This window comes from Oncorhynchus masou, chromosome 32 (assembly GCF_036934945.1).
Source record: "Oncorhynchus masou masou isolate Uvic2021 chromosome 32, UVic_Omas_1.1, whole genome shotgun sequence".
NCBI lineage: Eukaryota > Metazoa > Chordata > Actinopteri > Salmoniformes > Salmonidae > Oncorhynchus > Oncorhynchus masou.
The window spans coordinates 74,084,039-74,103,179 of NC_088243.1; the positions used below are offsets into that span (position 1 = coordinate 74,084,039).

Here is a 19,141-nt window from a genome sequence, read left to right on the forward strand (position 1 = left end):
TTATCACCCATATACAATGCAGTTTAGCAATCTACTACGGACGTATCTTTGCCAGAACAATAGGTTACCTGGCGATTGAGAATTGTCCTGTTCCAGATAGGCCTAGTTTGGGTGTCTACTGGCGATATGTCTAAAGATTAGCAGCTTTAACATCGTACTGCCTTCAATAGTATGGGATGAAGATGTAACATTCTGGCGAATTTATTACGATATTTCACTTCAAAGTGATGGTGCGGTACAGACAAAACATGCTTTCCATCCGATCCTGCAACCGCCACACACTTAGGCCATATGATTTTGCTTGCTCTGGACTCCAGATGAGTGACATATCCCTAGTTGAAATTGGCTGCTAACATGAATTACTTTCAGCTCCAAATGCAGGTGTAAAACGCAGTTTATTTATATAGCATATCTTGCGTTTTGAAAATGCATCCCCGTTTATGGCTGTAATGACAAGCTACATTTGCGTGTGCACACGGGGGTCACGCGTTTATCACTGCTTTTCTGGGGTTGGGGACCCAAACGTTTGAAAACCACAGGACACATCACTGGCAACAAATTGAGTTGGGTTGGTAAGGCAGTATTTTTTTTTTTTTTAAATTTTCTATTTTGATTGGAATCGTGTTGGTCAATGTTCAGTGCAGCATGTATTCAAGTTCAAAATAGTTTAGTCAGATTGTGCGGCTTTCCCCTCCTGCAACTGCTCAACGAGTCTGACTGCGCTTGTGGGGAAGAAAAATAATTGCGTGCCCTTTCAACACGTCCCCCAAAAATGTGCACGACCCTGCAGCCGAAAGTTGTATTTGAGGAAATAAGCGCCTTTCTGTAACAGGTGTATAATTTCGATGAGATGGATTTGAACGAATACCTGGCTGGGTGGAGAATTTACGTTGAGACGACGCTATCCTATTGTGGTAAAATCAAACAGTGGACCATACATAAATTACACTCGGGTTATGGTTAAGTCTCGCCTGGGCTATCAACTCAGGTTTACGGAATAGTCTTACATTTCCCTGCATTGCGGATTTTAATAGGCCTATATTGCAGAAGTTTGACAACATGCATGATTGTAACTACATTGAATACAGGCGAGACAAACATGGACAGGCGCTACCGAACAAATAAAATACTGTCTACACAGCAAGACTGATCCTAAAACAAACCAGGTGTCGGGGCCTTTACAGCTCTTTTTTCCACATTAACAAAATTATTTTAGTCAAGAGGGACAGTGACCTACATACAGTAAGTAGCCTGCTGTATCAAATAACCCTGTGGCACAAGTCATGATGTATTAGGAAATGAAGATTTCAATAGATTTAAAACTATAGGAAGTTAAGATATTGAGTAACAAGCTACGAAATCAAGTTAAGCCATGAATTTATATACACTGACATTCATAATGTAGAAGTATTTAAGAGCGCATTGAAAGTATTGTCCATTAATTCCCCCATAGCCAAAGTATATTAAAGTTGTAACACAGAAGCTCAAAATGTCAGCTCCAGGCATTGATTTAACTCAGAGCAAAAGGCTTACTCCAGTGACCATTGTATATGTAATACAAAAGAGGTTGAGTCAAAAAAGATTACATAACAAATAATTGTATTTACAGAGTTTTATTTGAGAGCAGCCATCTAACATTTTAAAAAAAAGCATTTAAATAGCCAAGGAAGAAAAGTTAGCAACATTTAACCATTCCAAAACAAAGCCAAACACCACCATGCATGTTTACATTTAATTATTTGTTGTAACGGCATAGATGGGGACACACTAAGTTGTCCCATCGCAGTCAGCAGCCCATTAAGCATCTCGTCACAGGCAGAGCCCTTGACCGGCTTTGGGCGAAAAAGGCCTGTGGCTGGTGAAGGGGGCGTAAGGTCAGTCCTGGAGTGCCGAAACACTTCTGGTTTTCATCCTCTCCTCCTAATCAGGGACTAATTCAGACCAGGGACACCAGTTGAGTACAATTAAATACCAGAAAGTATTCAGGCCCTCTAGGACTGGAATCAAACAGCCCTGCTTTAGACGAAGGTGATGCGGGTACGGGCCTGGTTGACTTGCCACACGTTGAGCTCCTCATACTCCTCCAGGGCCTCCTGGAACTGGGCAGGGGTGAAGCCACGGGAAACACACCGCTGTTCGGCCTCTGCCATGCGAACCAGGCCCCCAGACCCACCCCGGCCCTTCACACCCTCCGTGGCCAGCTCACGCAGCAGGGAGAAGATCACGTCCGCTGGCCGATGGGCTCTGGAAAACAACGGGATCAAAAAAAAGTTTAGGGTCCAAAGTTGTGGAATTTCATCAGGGTTGGGGTCAAACCCACAAATTAGGGCCTACTGACTGGTCTGTTGAGAAACGGAATGCCTATTTGACAGGAACAAATCAATGTCCAAATAAACGGACAGAAAGTTGCATTGACCCAACCTGTGCTTCAAATTGGCCATATAGTGCTGCTGCTTCTGAAACATACAGCGCAACATACTTACATCAGCTCCTTTGAATCCCTCGAGGTAGACTAGCACAGTAGTATGTGACAAAACATTTGAAGTTAACAGGAACGTGTGGTGAAGTGCTTATTTCTATAGGGTTTAAGGTCTTCTCCAGTATACACACAGTCATGTGAACCAAACGCAGTAAAAACCCTGTAATTTAACCACTTGGTATAGCTCCTGAATAATCATTACATTTGAAGTCATCCCCTACTCTGCTATAACCCAATCCTCACCCAAAAGGCACCCACTCAAGAGATCTTATTAATGCATAACAGTGTCATCAGGAACTGTCTTGTTGGCAGTTTCACACAGAGCAGGAGAGGAGCTAACCTGGTGGTGCTGGACTTGTCTGCCTGCAGGGAGTCCTTGGACATTTCCATGAGCCTCATCGCCTCGTTCACATCCTCTTTCTCCACCACATCCACCAGCCGCAAACGGGCCTGTGAGGGGGGGGCGTGAGACCACAGGTCAGGTAGCTAGCTATATAGGCTACAGCACAGAACACACCAAAAATAAATGCAATAAGCAACTGTTAGTGTCTTTCAGACATCGTAGGTCGCGCTGTGCCGGCACTGTCAGACCGAGACAAGTGCAATGCCCTCTGGAATGGCTGGCAATTGCCCAAGTCTCCGCCTCTCAACACCAGCTAGTCTCTCCCGATGGATGAGGCTTGACAGTCAAGCAACACAATATGATTTGTTAAAACAGCGATGGTGGCTGTACAGGCCATGGTTGTATTGTAGAAGGCTCTCAGGTAACAAGCGACGACTGGTTCCGGTCACTGTCAGTTTTGCTTGGGTTTGCACAGCTGCTCCTACAAAAAGGCTGACTGCCCACCCTGCAAAGCTGACCGGGACCAGACAGATTAAAACACATTAACTATACCCAGGCTTGAGTACAATATTAATTCAGCATAAACTCCATAAAGGGCATAGAAGTAGTATTTGACAAAATTAGGGCGAGGGTCACCCCCTCCCCCCATTGGCTATCGGAGCTCACCAACTTTAAATCAGTTGTGTTATGCTGTTGACGTATTTTACAGTAATGGTTTTACATCAATACCGACTGCAGTGGAACAATGCTTGCCCAGTCTTCCCAATCGTTTTACCCTTTTCTGAATTTTATCACTAGGTGGACAGACCACCGTACCCCTGAAGACCAACCTATAGGTCTACCACACCTCTCATTAGCACCACCAGTTGGAGAGAGTTCACCATAAGTCTTCCCCATGCTCTATATGAACTTGTCCATCCTTTTTGTGCGATTGCTCAGATGAAGGCCAAAACTGAATCTTTTAACCATGTTTAAATAAAACAATGCATTTCTAATGTTGACCAAGGGTTGCATCTTTTCAATAAGTACAGGGTCACCAAGTGGAGTGGCAGGCTTGCCCTCGTGGCCACCCAGATGATGTAGCACAGTGCAGTCAGGGTGTCGGGAAGTGCTGGTTTTGCAGTAGGGCGGGTGAGTCAGCTACCTGCACAAACAGCACTTTTGACACCCAGGAGCTACGAGACCACAGAGTGAGAAGCACCACATTCGGGGCGGCAGGGTAGCCTAGTGGTTAGAGCGTTGGACTAGTAACCGGAAGGTTGTGAGTTCAAGCCCCCGAGCTGACAAGGTACAAATGCTGTACGCAGTGCAGGCAATGTGTACGCTCAGTGCAGGCATGAGCGTACACACGAGGCATAGTGCCCAGTGTGTGAAAGAAGTGCTCATACTGCGGGTAGGCTGGGCATCACCACTACCTGCACTGTAAGCACTTTAGCACAAACTGGGCTGTAGTAGACAGTCCAACCACCCAGTCTGACTCCACATCCTAAATATGCTCCCAGTCAGGGTAGAAGGAGCCTGTACTCAGGATGGGGTGTCTCACCAGGGCAGTGGAGAGGCGGAGGATGGACAGGAGTGTACGGGCAGAGGTGAAGGTGCAGTCCTTGCTGACACGCGCCTCCTTCCTCATCTCCACGTAGGCTGCCGTGATGTAATCAGCCAGCGACTCAGGTATGACGGGCTGTCGCCTCTTACACAGGGAGATGTAACGTCTGGAGGGAGCATACAATTAGTCACATAAGCTAAAACATGCACGTGAGAGGAATTTCTAGTCAAAGATTTCTAAATAGTTGGTTATTTTACCTCCAGCCCCACAAAGAGCAATACGTCAACTGACCTCATGAGCTTCATATCGATGGGGGTGAAGTGAGTGGGTGGCTGGCGGCAGTGCTGGTGAACATAGGTGATGTGCTGGGCCAGGCGGAGATCGGCCTCAGCGTCAGGCTTGTCCTGGATGAGCCACAGCAGGTCGAAACGGGAGAGCAGGGCGGCTGGCAGCTGGATGTTCTGCTCTATGGTCTTTCGCGGGTTGTAGCGGCCATAGGCAGGGTTGGCGGCCGCCAGGATGGAGCAGCGGGCGTTGAGTGAGGTCATGATGCCCGCCTGACCAGGGAAGGGAGCGAGTCAGTCACCCATATTCTCTTTAGGGTTGAATGGCGGGAACCCGGTTACAGAGGTTTACAGCACAAAACAAATCCCTTTTACCAGGATAAATAAACAGAAACCGGTCAATTATAAAATTATTTACTTGAACAGCACGGTGTGAAATGGAACTGTTAAATTATATGAAATGTCTAAATCTGGCTTCTACAGCCTCTGCATGATAAATCAATGCTCAGTATGGAGCGCATCTCACCATAGTAAACAGGTAGGCCTACATTTGCTGCAGCATAGCCCATGCTACAGTAATATAAAGACAGAATTAACGTTTCATTAACCATCTCCACCTGGCTTTCTAAAGACTATATATTTTAATTGCAGCTGCAAAAGTATAACAACCCATCACTTAAATATCGTTGCTTATTTTTTTTTTAAGTACACGCGTAAGCACTCGCAATCTCAAACTCTTCAAATTGCATCCAAAATAGATCTTGTTCTAGATGGCACAGAGAAAAATAAAACATGTAAATGTCAGATTTTACCGAGTTACATAAGGAAACTTGTTAATTGAAATATATTCATTACGCCCTAATCTATGGATAATTGCATCTGTCAAACAGGTAGGCCAACCTTTTTTTAGAATAGGGCTGTAACAATGGTAAGTCAAGGGGTCTGAATAACCTCGATGCTATGGGGGCGGCATTTCATTTTTGGATAAAAAGACGTGCCCGTTTTAAGCGCAATATTTTGTCACAAAAAGATGCTCGACTATGCATATAATTGATAGCTTTGGAAAGAAAACACTGAATTTTCCAGAACTGCAAAGATATTCTCTGTGGGTGCCCTAGAACGGGAGCTACAGGCAAAACCAAGATGAAACGGCATCCAGGAAACCAGCAGGATTTTTGAGGCTCCGTTTTCCATTGTCTCCTTATATGGCTGTGAATGCGAGAGGAATGAGCCTGCCCTTTCTGTCGTTTCCCCAAGGTGTCTGCAGCATTGTGACGTATTTGTAGGCATATCATTGGAAGATTGACCATAAGAGACTACATTTTCCAGGTGTCCGCCCGGTGTCCTCCGTCGAAATTGGTGCATCTTTTTCAGCTGCTGGTATTCTTCCATGCGATTCTGAGGGGAAAGCAGGCTTCCACGAACTGCATATCAATGAAGAGATATGTGAAAACTCCTTGAGGATTGATTCTAAACAATGTTTGCCATGTTTTGGTCGATATTATGGAGTTAATTCGGAAAAAGTTTGACGTTTTGGTGACTGAATTTTCGGTTCGGTAGCCAAATGTGATGTACAAAACGGAGCGATTTCTCCTACACAAAGATTCTTTCAGGAAAAACTGAACATTTGCTATGTAACTGAGAGTCTCCTCATTGAAAACATCCGAAGCTCTTCAAAAGGTAAATGATTTTATTTATTTGGTTATCTGGTTTTTGTGAAAATGTTGCGTGCTAAATGCTACTCAAAATGCTAAGCTAGCTTAGCATACTCTTACACAAATTAGTGATTTGCTATGGTTCAAAAGCATATTTTGAAAATCTGAGATGACAGTGTTGTTAAGAAAAGGCTAAGCTTGAGAGCAGGCGCATTATTTTCATTTTATTTGCGATTTTCAGAAATCGTTAATGTTGCGTTATGCTAATGAGCCTGAGGCTTTATTCACGATCCCGGATGGGGAGTATCAAGAGTTAAGGCACTGTATATGGATGACTTATAAAGCCAGGCACATTGAAGTTGGTCTATTTATTATAGACCTAATTAAGATAGTAAGGAGAGGAAACTTTTCTTTAACAATTAAGGTAAGGACTGTTTTATTGTCTCCTGCTGCCTCTGCCTTATTGTTCTCAACACCAATATGCTGATTAACTTTGCTATTATGCTTATAACAACGTGGTCTAGGAAAAGGCACCAATTCAACAGTGCACTGATGCGTTTCAGGACTGCGGACAGTAACCACTATCCCAAAACGGGCGAAAGTGCATTTGTTGCATAACATGAGCCTATTACAATCATGAAAACAAAATGGGAAAATAACTTTAGGCTGTTACACCATTACTATGTCAGAGGTATGAAAAATGAGCGAATAGACTTAAATGGGTGGAAGGCCTACAGCCCACCAAGATGCACCACCACACAAACATTCTGGCAAAAAAAACAACTCCACTCGCCCAGTGGCATGGGGGCTATTTAGGTGCGTGCTGATGCTGCCCCAGGTAAGGGTGCAAAATATTTAGCTTGTCCATGCCCAGCGCGCCTCTCCAGGGTGCTGTTGGAGACGTGGCGCTCCATCAAAATAATTTAACAAATGATGTAGCCTGCAGTAGAATGAGTAGCCCACAGACTGGAGACCAAATGTATTACAATGTCATGACACTTTTTCAACCATTAACATATTAATATGGTGAGAGTGGGGGAGAAAGTTCAGGGTGGCAGCATCATGTTGTGGGGGTGCTTTGCTGCAGTAGGGTCTGGTGCAATTCACAAAATAGATGGAATCATGAGGATAATTGTGTGGATAAATTGAAGCAACACCAAGACATCAGTCAGGAAGTTAAAGCTTGGTAGCAAATAGGTCTTCCAAATGGACAATGACCCCAAGTATACTTCCAAAGTTGTGGCAAAATGGCCCAAGGATAACAAAGTCAAGGTATTGGAGTGGCCATCACAAAGCCCGGACCCAAATCCTATAGAAAATTTGTGGGCAGAACTGAAAAGGTGTGTGCGAGCAAGGAGGCCTACAAACCTGACTCCATTACACCAGCTCTGTCAGGCGTAATGGGCCAAAATACACTCAACTGATTGTGGAAAGCGACCTGAAACATTTGACCCAAGTTACACAATTTTAAGACAATGGTACCCAATTCTAATTGAGTGTATGTAAACTTCTGACCCACTGGGAATGTGATGAAAGAAATTAGCTGAAATAAAAATCACCCTACTATTATTCTATTATTCTGACATTTCACATTCTTACAATAAAGTGGTGATCCTAACTGACCTTAGACAGGGAATTTTTACTAGAATTAAATGTTAGGCATTGTGAAGAACTGAGTTTAAATGCATTTGGCTAAGGTAAACTTAGACTTCAACTGTATTGGATAATTGCATAATCATTTGGGCTTGCTTAGGCTCAAAATATCTTTTAATGAAGGGCCCATAAAATATATGACTCACCAGGCTCGGTAGCATCAGGTTAGAATGTTCATGCTGATCTAAGTTCTAATCAAATCCAGACATTTATGCTTTTGAATGACATTTACGGTTTTGGAGGTAAAGAGCAGCGTACCCGAGATGGAACATTTGTAAAATACCGGGATAATAGTCAATCCCAAATCTCATTGAGTAGGGGAAAAGCTCAGCGTTGAGACGGACATTTTCTATGTGGTCTTCTCGGGGCAGGTTAGTGTTATTTGTCATGAATCTGGTTCCGGAGGCAACTTTGCAGTGTTCACTATCTGGTAAAGCCACAAAGTTAAAGTTAAACCTAATCCTAACGCGTAACCTTCAATTAGCATTTTGGTTTTCATGAAATTTTACAATATAGCCAAATTCAACTTCACGGCTAGCACATTAAGTGGAAAAAATAAATATATCACTCAGCACTGTCTCTAGGACAAGATGGAAGACAAGCACCAACCTGCTGTAGGGGTACAGGTAGAAAATCTTGGCAGTTCTCCTTTGTTAAAACCACCCATGAATAGCCTTATACAACTAGTGTTAGTTGCCAAACAGATATGGCTTTGGTAAGGAGAAAGCTCACCTTGGCAATGGAGATGGTCTGCTGCTCCATCACCTCGTGGATGGCCGTGCGATCGGCATCTGCCATCTTGTCAAATTCGTCGATGCAGCAGACACCCTGGTCGGCCAGCACCAGTGCGCCGCCCTCCAGGGTCATCTCCCCGGTGAGGGGGTCACGCATCACCGCTGCCGTCAGGCCCACGCCAGAGGAACCTCGGCCCGTTGTATACTGGCCTGGAGGGGGTCAGGGGGAACGGTCATGGCTAGGCCCATGATGTCAGGAGCACAAATACAATCACCTTTAAATCCTTTATTTACTTGAATATGATTGAGGACCTCCCTTTCCTTACATATTAATCCAACAACTGTGCAAAAGGGTGTAAACCTTTTAGTCAATATCCAGTAGGCCATTTAGCATGTTGCTTTCACCAGTTGTGTGACCTGGGACCAGTGAAAAAGGGAGAGGAAATAATTCAGAAAGTTCCAGAAGATTGTACTTACTGCGAGGAGCCAGGCGGTCAATGTAAGACAGCAGTTGGGACTTGGCTACTCCTGGGTCTCCCATCAGACAGATGTTTATGTTGCCTGGAAGGAGCCAAACCGGGGCATTAGTAAAACATCCCAAAACTCCAGTTAACTCAAATGAAAGCCAAAGCAGCCATTTTAAAAATGGACAATGTTACAGGGCAGTGGAAGGGTTTTATGGCACTCACCTCTGATCTTCATACCCTTGGGGGCCTGCTGCACTCCTCCAACCAGCAGCAGCAGCAGAGCCTTTTTCACATCTTCATGGCCAAAAATCTCAGGAGCAATTGAGCCGGCAAGCTTCTCATAGAAATCTTCCTCTGTAAGTAAGAGAGGAGCACACAAACCAAACTATTCAGTTACACTCAGTCCATTCACATCAGAACATCCTCTTGGACAAACCGCATGTGACAGTTCTGAAAACACACATGCGCACATACCTGTGATCTGGCGCAGCTCTTCCTCACTCAGCTCTGCTGTGCCCAGCTCATCATCCTCGGTCTTGTTCATAAGAGTGATGCTGTGGGACTCCAGGTACGTCTCTGAAAGCAGACCCTGGGAGGGAGAGAAACAGTCAGACACATTACAACTCCAGAGTGGCGCAGCAGTCTAAGGCACTGCAACTCAGTGCAAGAGGCGTCACTACCTGTCCCTGGTACGAATCCAGGCTGTATCACATCCATCCATGATTGGGAGACCCATAGGGCGGCGCAGAATTGGCCCAGCGTTGTCCGGGTTTGGCCATCATTGTAAATGAGAATTTCTTAACTGACTTACCTAGTTAAATAAAAGGAAATAGAAACTGCAGCAGCACCTCTAAGCCAGCCAAGTAGCCTGCTGTCCAGGGGATGTAGTTGTACATCTGTAGCCTCAGGTTACAGAAACAACCTCCTGCCCTATGGGCCGTTCTAACTTCAACATGCCTTACTTTATATCTCAGCCAAGTCACAGGTAGAGTAAAATTCCAGTTTTCCTCCAAATGACAGTATGTAACGTTGTTAAACTTGAGGATAATTCTCAAAAAAAGGGTTAAAAACTTTGTAACGCATTTGAGTGCACTCACTTGGACAGCCTGCCTGAAGCCATTGCGCAGCAGGGGGAGGAAGACGCCGGAGATAGCGACGTGGTCTCCGGGCTGGGCCACGCGCGTGTTCTCCCCGCGGGTGTAGATGGTCATGCTCCTGGGGATGTTTCCCACAGGAACCTGGTCACTCTGGAGATGGATGGAGGCACAGGTTAGTTAGGGATTCAAATCAGCGCAAAGTCAGACTTGTGCTTGTTTATTTGCCTTCAACTTCTCACGCCAGACAGCTACATGATTTGAATGTGTTGCTGCATTTCAGATTCCTTAGTCAAAGGTCTTTACGTGTTCCTGTATGCGCAGTTCCTGGAACTTGACAAACTTTGAGCCTCGGGTCTGCAGGTAGAGGCGGCCGCCTGACTTGTTGGTGACACACTCTTGACTGGGACACATGATGAGGGGCATGAATGTGGGGGATTGAATCTGATAAGACAGGGAGGTGTCTGGGTTAGCACAAGGAACTGAAATGTTTCTGTACCAGACAGTGTTTAATGCATTTATCCAACCATGAGAGCAAGTCAATTGATTATATAATTTATCAACTTTCCTTGACAAGTTGGTGCAGTAAGACGCCAATCGCTTACCGGCTGGTATGTCTCTGCCCCACACTGGTCACAGGTGTAGGTGGCAACTGCCATCATGGGCTTGACCTCAGTGGCACGGGTCACGATGCCCCTAACGGTCACCAACTGGCCAATGCTGTCTGCACGGACATCACGGACCACTTTGGGTTTAGCAGTGCTGGGCGGTTTGAAATAGAGCTCACTGAGAGAGATCAGAGGGGATGCAATAATTGTTATTCTGTGTTGCCCAAATACACAAAATCAGCCACCATGACATGGGCATGGCATGCGTCTTGTAGAACATGCATCCAGTCAAAATAAGGATACTTTTTGATATACACAACCAGTCAAAAGTTGATACCTACTCATGCAAGGGTTTCTTTATTTTTACTATTTTCTACGTTGTAGAATAGTGAAGACATCAAAACGATGAAATAACACATATGGAATCAAGTAGTAACCAAAAAAGTATATATTTAATATTCTTCAAAGTAGCCACCCTTTGCCTTGATGACAGCTTTGCATACTTAGCATTCTCTCAACCAGCTTCACTTGGAATGCTTTTCCAACAGGAGTTCCCAAATATGCTGAGCACTTGTTGGCTGCTTTTCCTTCATTTTGCAGTCCAACTCATGCCAAACCGTCGCAATTGGGTTGAGGTCAAATGATTGTGGAGGCCAGGTCATCTGATGCAGCACTCCATCACTCTCCTTCAAGGGTCAAATAGTCCTTACACAGCCTGGGGGTGTATTGAGTCTTTGTCCTGTTGAAAAACATAATGACTGTCCCACTAAGTGCAAACCAGATGGTTTGAATTCTAAATAAGTTACAGACAGTGTCACCAGCAATGCACCTCCACACTTAACTCTGGGAACCACACATGCAGAGATCATCTGTTCACCTACTCAAGAGTCTCACATGGACAAATTTCCACAAGTCTAATGTCCATTGCTTGTGTTTCTTGGCCCAAGCAAGTCTTCTTATTGGTGTCCTTTAGTAATGGTTTCATTGCAGCAATTCGACCATGAAGACCTGATTCATGCAGTCTCCTCTGAAAAGTTGATGTTGAGATTTAGCTGTTACTTGAACTCTGAAGCATTTATTTGGGCTGCAATTTCTGAGGCTGGTAACGCCAATGAACGTATCCTCTGCAGCAGAGGGAACAGTGGGTCTTCCTTTCATGTGGCAGTCCCCATGAGGACCAATTTCATTATAGCGCTTGATGGATTTTGCGACAGCAATTTAAGAAACTTTCAAAGTTCTTGACATTTTCCAGATTGATTGACCACCATGTCTTAAATGGACTGTTGTTTCTCTTACATAATATGGACTTCGCCCTATTTGGTAAAGGAACATCTTCTGTATACCACTCCTACCATGGCACAACAACTGATTTGTTCAAAAGCTTTAAAAGGGAAATTCCACAAATTAACTTTTAACAAGGCACACCTGTTAATTGAAATGCGTTCCAGGTGATTACCTCATAAAGCTGGTTGAGAGAATGCCAAGCGTGTGCAAAGCAAAGGGTGGCTACTTTGAAGAATTACAAATATTTTTTATTTGTGTAACACTTTTGGATAATACATGATTCCACGTGTTATTTCACGTTGATGTCGTCACTATTATTCTAAAACGCATAAAAATGGCACAAATAACGAAAAAACCCTGAATGAGTAGGTGTGTCCAAACTTGACTGGTACTATATACCAGTTCTCACTTTTCTAAGTAATTCATCCAGGTTCATGTCCAGTTCCAACTCAAGAGACAATGGCAAACATGCTAGCTAAGTGAACTCACAATCTCCTCATGAGCTCTGCTGGGTACTGGTTGCGAGGATCCCTGGTGTCTGCGGTGTCGTGACCTCTCTGTTCCATCATCAGCCTATGCTCAATGTACACATCCAGGGAATCCTTGGCCACCACCTGGGTGAAAGAGATGGTATCGGGGCAGTTAAGTCTCAGACTCAGTGTTTTACAGGTTATTCCATCCTTAAAACTAACAATTAGCAACTGTTTGATCAGAATCAATATCCAAGTCAAGCAGGACAGATGTCTTAAATGAGCATGTTTGTATTAATGCAGCTAAAAAAATACCTCTCTCTCACGGTACTCTGGCAGCAGCTCGTGGACGGCATCAGCGAACAGGCCCATATAGCGTTTGGCATTTTCACAGATGCTCTCCACCAACTCTGGGTCCTCCTCGGCCACATCGTCCAGGTCCACTTGCAAAGCCACCTGCTCCCTGTGGGACAGGGAAACCTACAGAAAACAGGACTGCTATCAGAGACAGTGGAATATTTTGATTTGTGGCCTAGCACAGATGTTGCACAGCCCTTTTCTGCAAACAACAACCGTTCCAGCCCATCAGTCATTGGTTAAAGGGTCACTGCCACCACCTCACTTATTTATTGCAGAGTAGAACCAACAAGTTCCAGCTTTCAGGTTCTCTTCTTCAAAATAATGCCATGTATTACAGTGCCTTTTGACTCAACCATTCAGTGGGTTGGCAGGGGAGAAAGATGTTGGCCTTCAGGCTCACCCCGACAATTTGTTTTTCATGGCTTAAAACCATTTATCATATTAGATCATGGACTTTAAGTTACAAATGACAAAGGACTGGCAAGACGCATTACAAAAAGAACAGGATCATGAAAGTCAGTGCCATATTTTTTTATTTTACCTTTATTTAACCAGGCAAGTCAGTTAAGAACAAATTCTTATTTTCAATGATGACCTGGGATCAGTGGGTTAACTGCCTGTTCAGGGGCAGAACGACAGATTTGCACCTTGTCAGTTCGGGGGTTTGAACTCGCAACCTTCCGGTTACTCGTCCAATGCTCTAACCACTAGGCTACCCAGCCTCCCCATACTCACAAGTTGAGCTCCATATTTGAAGACCTTCTTTCCATTGTCATCCTCACTGTAAAACTCTTGAAGGAACTTCTTGCATTTCTCTGCGGGAAAGAGAACAGTCTATTTAACAGTGTACATTGAATGCTATGAATATTACAGGAAGAGTATAGCCTGGGTCTGAACTGGGGAACTTGTGTCAAACTGAGTGAACAACCTAATTTAGCTCACCATCCACAATTGTTTGTGTCAATACAATCAGGTAATGAGATGTATACATTTGTGTGGGGTTTAACGTTTGAAAATTGCCATCATTGGAGTCCAGGGCCTACATACTGCAAGCTGTGTTGACCTCTGACGACCCACTAACATCGCAACCCACAGAATCTCGATGAATCATTGAAGTACTGTCCCTTTAACTTGGACTCCAAATGTTTTCCAAATGAGTGGATGAGTTCCAACCTTTACAACAATGTAAACAATGATTTAACGTTAAAGGTTTGGTTAGCAGTGCACTTCAACAACAAAAACGTCGTGTCCGTTTTGGGGAAAATATAACCCCCACCTCAAAATGTGAAACATTCTGTATTTTAGACAACTCAAAACCAAACCAATCTCGAGCCACTCAATATTCACATTTCACTTACTTTCTTAGTAGAGTCCAAAATTAAACATTCTGCATTTGGAATGGTTTTTTTTGTAAACAAAGCAGCACATGGCTTTGAGCCTGGTCACTCAGGGGAATCCTCCGCTATACCATTGTCCACAAAATAGTCCCAATGTAACTGATGGATTGAGTTGGTTATTGATTCAAAACACAACTTCGTTTCAATACCAGTGTATTGACGTGTACTTGTGAATTCGACCATGGAGTTAGCCTGGACTTTAGACCAGCAGAAGCTAGCAAACTACAAAACATAACGCCCATACTTGCCGCTGCCTGTAACAAAGAACAGCCTACTCCAGCGGATGAGAAGGGTATCGTTGGCGAAAATCCGTGTGGATTGCTAACTAGCAAGCCAATTATTCCACTTCACTATCAAAATATTAAAATGAAATATACATGTGGTTAACACTTCTTTGATTGAGTCACGTTTGTAGTATTGGTGAGTTATCGTTCACTATCAGTGCAACCCCTAGCATTAGCTTTCTCCGCCCATAGACCATGTGCTCCTCGCGCGTAATTCTTTGTCCTCTTGAGTTCCATCCGGGTTACTGAGAATTGAAGCTAGCTAGATATATAAAACATGCAAGCCACCCCGTAGCAATCCCTAACCGGTATCATTGCCCAAAATGTTAACTACCAAAACAACTTCACAAGTAGCCAGATAGTGTTGTGCACGAGGAGACAGCCCATGACTAGTTCTGTACGGGGGATTTTGGGCTAGAGCCCCGACGCTCGGCTTTAAAGTTATCACCCATCTTTTGCAGTACGGTTTTGGAAGCATATAAACGTCGACTACCTGTACTAATTAGCAAACGTTTGCTATCTGCGTCTCCGATCACCCGAGTTTAAACGGAAGACGGACGTCAAACGTGTTGTCAAATACTGCCAACATTGTACATTACGTGTATATGCTGCATTTGTGAAACTGTGATATCAAAGTAGGTGGATTTGTTTCTATAACAGCAATATTACCGCAATTGAGAATCGATTCCCGTTTAGAATGAGTAGGTGTCTATTTTGGCATCAAGAGCCAGTCCCACAGAACATGTAGCGATGGTCTTTAGACGTAACGTTAGATTCCTTTATTGGGGTAGCGACCAAGCCTGAACAGTTTACATGTTAGTAAATTGCTAGATATTAACTCATTCTTGGCTGAGCAGACAAAGACCAAAGTAACGTTAGCTAGTCAACCCCAACTTACCCCCAAAATATTGGTTGGCAAACTATTTATTAAGTAATTCTAAAGTCCAATTGCATGGTTTCTGACAAGTTTTTGCTCAGACGTCGTTGAGTGAGCATGCTACTCGCCTCCATTATCGAAATGAAAGTGCCTAGCGCTAGCTAACTTCAGCAAGCTTGTTTAAAAAAACAAAAAAAACATACCTTTCTCAGCCAAGTAATCCTTAGGCGCCATGATTGTTGAGTAATGTGGTTTTACTTAAACCCAATGTGTTAAGTAATTTATCAGTTATTATATATATTTTTAACAATGTATTTTCTTTCTGCACTGGGAGACAACAAATTGGAGGTCCAACTGCAAAAACTGGCGCGAGTCTGTCGTCTGCGTGCTCCAATCAAAACGCGTATTTCTATTACCAAAGGCGTGGCTTCACTGTGGCGCGAAAATTGCGGCGATGCGGTGGTCACATGATTCAACAAACTAGCATACCACGTCATCGGTGGCGCGAAAAATTGAGATTACGTTTCATGCTTTCAAGCAATGACCTCGAAAATTCTGTGCATAAAAAGGTATACTGAACAAAAATATAAACGCAACATGCAACAATTTCAAATATTTTACTGAGTTACAGTTCACAGAAGGAAATCAGTTAATTAAAATAAATTCAATGGCCCTAATCTATGGATTTCACATGACTGTGCAGCTCTTGCTGGGCCTCCCCACCGAGGAGCCAGGCCAGCCAATCAGAATTACTTTTCCCCACAAAAGGGCTTTATTACCAGAAATACTTCTCAGTACACCCCCTCCTCTGACAACCCACAATCCAACAGATGAAGAAGCTGGATGTGAAGGTCCAGGGGTGGCTTTGTTACAGTGGTCTGCGGTTGAGGCATGTTGGATGCACTGCCAAATTCATTCAAACGAAGTTGGAGGCAGTTTATGGTAGAGAAATTAACATTCAATTCTGTCCGAAATTTCTGCAAAAACTTGAGACATCTGTGGCATTGTGTTGTGACTAAACTGCACATTTTAGAATGGCCTTTTATTGTCCCCACCACAAGGTGCACCCGTGTAATGATTATGCTGTGTAATCAGCTTCTTGACATGTCACACATGTCAGGTGGATGGATTATCTTGACAAAGGAGAAATGCAGGGATGTATAAATCAGCTTTTGGTCCATATGGAACATTTCTGTGATCTTTTATTTCAGCTCAAGAAACATGGGACCAACACTTTACATGTTGCATTTTACATTTTTATTCAGTATAAATTAATTTAATAAAAATGTCAATGACACCACCAACATATTGTCCTTCATTTCATGACACATTTGAACATTTAATGACAGGAAAGTAAATAGCTGAAGTCAATAAGCATCTTTGAAGAAGTCTTGGAAACTCAGATCAGTGAAAGTTAAAAGGATGGAAAAATGCATTATTGCAGTTCTTCAGTATTTCAATAATTCTAACTAGCCATATACGGTTAATCAATAACTGGATCATTTGAGATGTTTTGTATTTTTTATTTAACTTGGCAAGTCAGTTAAGAACAAATTCTTATTTACTATGACAGCCTACCAGAAGGCAAAATGCCTCCTGCGGGGATAGGGGCTGGGCTGGGATTAAAAATAAAATATAGGATAAAACACATGACAAGAGACACCACCAACACTACATAAAGAGACCTAAGACAACATATCAATGCAGCAACACATAAAAACACAGCATGGTAGCAACACAACATGACGACATGGTAGCAACCCAACATGACAGCAGCACAACATGGTACAAACATTATTGGGCACAGACAACAGCCCAAAGGGCAAGAAGATAGAGACAACAAAACATGACATAAAGCAGCCACACCTGTCAGTAAGAGTGTCCATGACTGAGTTTGAATGAAGAGATGGAGATAAAACGGTCCAGTTAGAGTGTTTTTTTGCAGCTTGTTCCAGTTTTGCTTTGGGATAGGGTGGAGTGAGAGATACGAGGGTTTTATAAATAAGCATCAATCAGTGGGTCTTGCGATGGGTATGATGGAACTGAAGTATACAAACATGTACTAACATACAATATCCCCATCTTGCATTAAAAGCTCACCTTTCATCTGTTTAAATAAACTATGGAACAATATCCTCAGAAATTGGTTCTTTATTGATACATATTAAATCAGTGCTCATTTAACAGTTGGAAACACAACCACAGTCATAAACAAGAAAAACACCATGTGTCTAACAATTCCTATATGAGCCATGAAGATATTTTTCACATTGCATCTTTGAAACATTCATAATGTAAGGCACTTGTATTTTATTCATTCAACAAAAAAATTCTAATAAGAGCTTACAACAAGTGTAACAACGTTATGTACTGTACTGCTTAACCCTGAAATGCCTGTCTGAGGGATACCAACGTAAGACTATCTTCTCCTAGAAGTGTTGTTCTTCTTGTTACTGTGTTGGGGTCCTTTCCCTCACTGAAACAACTCCTCTAAGTAACTGGTGGAGCGACGGGTGGACGGCTGGAGAGAAAAGGAGAAAGAGGTGAGGGAACATGAGCTCTTAGAAAGCATGAGCTCTTGAGTTGGGAAAATCTTGTGCAATACACCGACGCATGTCTTGTATTCAAGATCCTTAATGGCCTGGCTCCCCCTCCACTCAATATTTTTGTTAAACAGAAAACCCAGACATATGGCAGCAGATCCACAAGGTCTGCCATGAGAGGTGACTGTATAGTTCCCCTAAGGAAAAGCACCTTTAGTAAATCTGCATTCTCTGTGAGAGCTTCCCATGTCTGGAATACACTGCCATCAGACACACATAACCGCACCACATATCACACTTTCACAAAATGCTTGATGACATGGCTAAAGGTCAATAAGATTTGTGAACATGGTCCCTAGCTGTGTGTTGCCGCTTTCCATGTTGTCTGTAGCTTGTGAGGTGTGGAAACACTTTGTTGCTTTTATGAATTTTGTCTTGCTGCTTTTTGCTCTATGTTGCTCTGTCTGTATGCTACGTCTTGCTTGTCCTATGTTGCTATGTCTTGCTTGTACTATGTTGCTATTGTCTATATTGTAATTGTTTTTAATAACCTGCCCAGGGACTGCGGTTGAAAATTAGCCGGCTGGCTAAAACCGGCACTTTTACCGAAACGTTGATTAATGTGCACTGTCCCTGTAAAAATAAAAATAAACTCAAACTCAAACAAAGGAATAGCAACCATGGTAGACATTATAGGGTCAGTGCACCAACAAGGCAGATCTGAGTGGGCTTGTGTTTTACCAGTGTAAAGTCGGTGTCGTGGTCAGAATCGTCACTCTCAAAGTCCTCAATCTCAGGCTCTTCTTCCTCCACTTCATCATCCTCATCTTCCTCAATCAGACTCAGCCTAATAACACATATTGTACATGAGTATTTCAAACCACAAACTCTTTCAAATGTAACAGAAACCCGCCCCATGCTACCCATGGGGCGGCAGGGTAGCCTAATGGTTAGATTGTTGGACTAGTAACCGGAAGGTTGCAAGTTCAAACCCCCGAGCTGACAAGGTACAAATCTGTCATTCTGCCCCTGAACAAGCAGTTAACCCACTGTTCCTAGGCCA

The 19,141-nt window shown here is 43.4% G+C and overlaps 2 protein-coding genes across 2 annotated transcripts in view; both read right to left on the reverse strand.

Annotated features, from left to right (window-relative positions):
- Positions 1-1,597: 1,597 nt before the first annotated feature.
- On the reverse strand, positions 1,598-15,932 carry mcm7 (minichromosome maintenance complex component 7). Its single transcript, XM_064955070.1, has 15 exons — positions 15,739-15,932; positions 13,713-13,792; positions 12,933-13,097; positions 12,637-12,761; positions 10,861-11,041; positions 10,562-10,699; positions 10,259-10,408; positions 9,636-9,750; positions 9,384-9,515; positions 9,172-9,255; positions 8,693-8,904; positions 4,660-4,925; positions 4,366-4,534; positions 2,820-2,929; positions 1,598-2,244 (listed from the first exon to the last, which is right to left on the reverse strand). Exons 1-15 carry the CDS (start codon positions 15,767-15,769, stop codon positions 2,019-2,021), a joined length of 2,184 nt encoding a protein of 727 aa, XP_064811142.1. The 5' UTR covers positions 15,770-15,932; the 3' UTR covers positions 1,598-2,018.
- Positions 15,933-17,670: 1,738 nt separating this feature from the next.
- LOC135526574 (cohesin subunit SA-2) overlaps positions 17,671-19,141 on the reverse strand; it is a 46,570-nt gene continuing 45,099 nt past the window's right edge. Inside the window, exons 30-31 of the mRNA XM_064955071.1 lie at positions 18,820-18,925; positions 17,671-18,056 (exon numbers count right to left, since the gene is read on the reverse strand). Coding sequence (XP_064811143.1) covers positions 18,009-18,056; positions 18,820-18,925 — 154 coding nt within the window. The 3' untranslated portion in view covers positions 17,671-18,008. The remainder of the gene's footprint in view (positions 18,057-18,819; positions 18,926-19,141) is intronic.

Bases quoted from the DNA above. Each gene is read 5' to 3' on its own strand.
- mcm7 (XM_064955070.1), bottom strand. From the start codon at position 15,769: ATGGCGCCTAAGGATTACTTGGCTGAGAAAG. The intron at 8,905-9,171 runs GTAAGTACAATC...GACCCCCTCCAG, and splicing joins TGACCGCCTGGCTCCTCGCA to GCCAGTATACAACGGGCCGA. The intron at 2,930-4,365 runs GTGAGACACCCC...CCCCCCTCACAG, and splicing joins TCCGCCTCTCCACTGCCCTG to GCCCGTTTGCGGCTGGTGGA.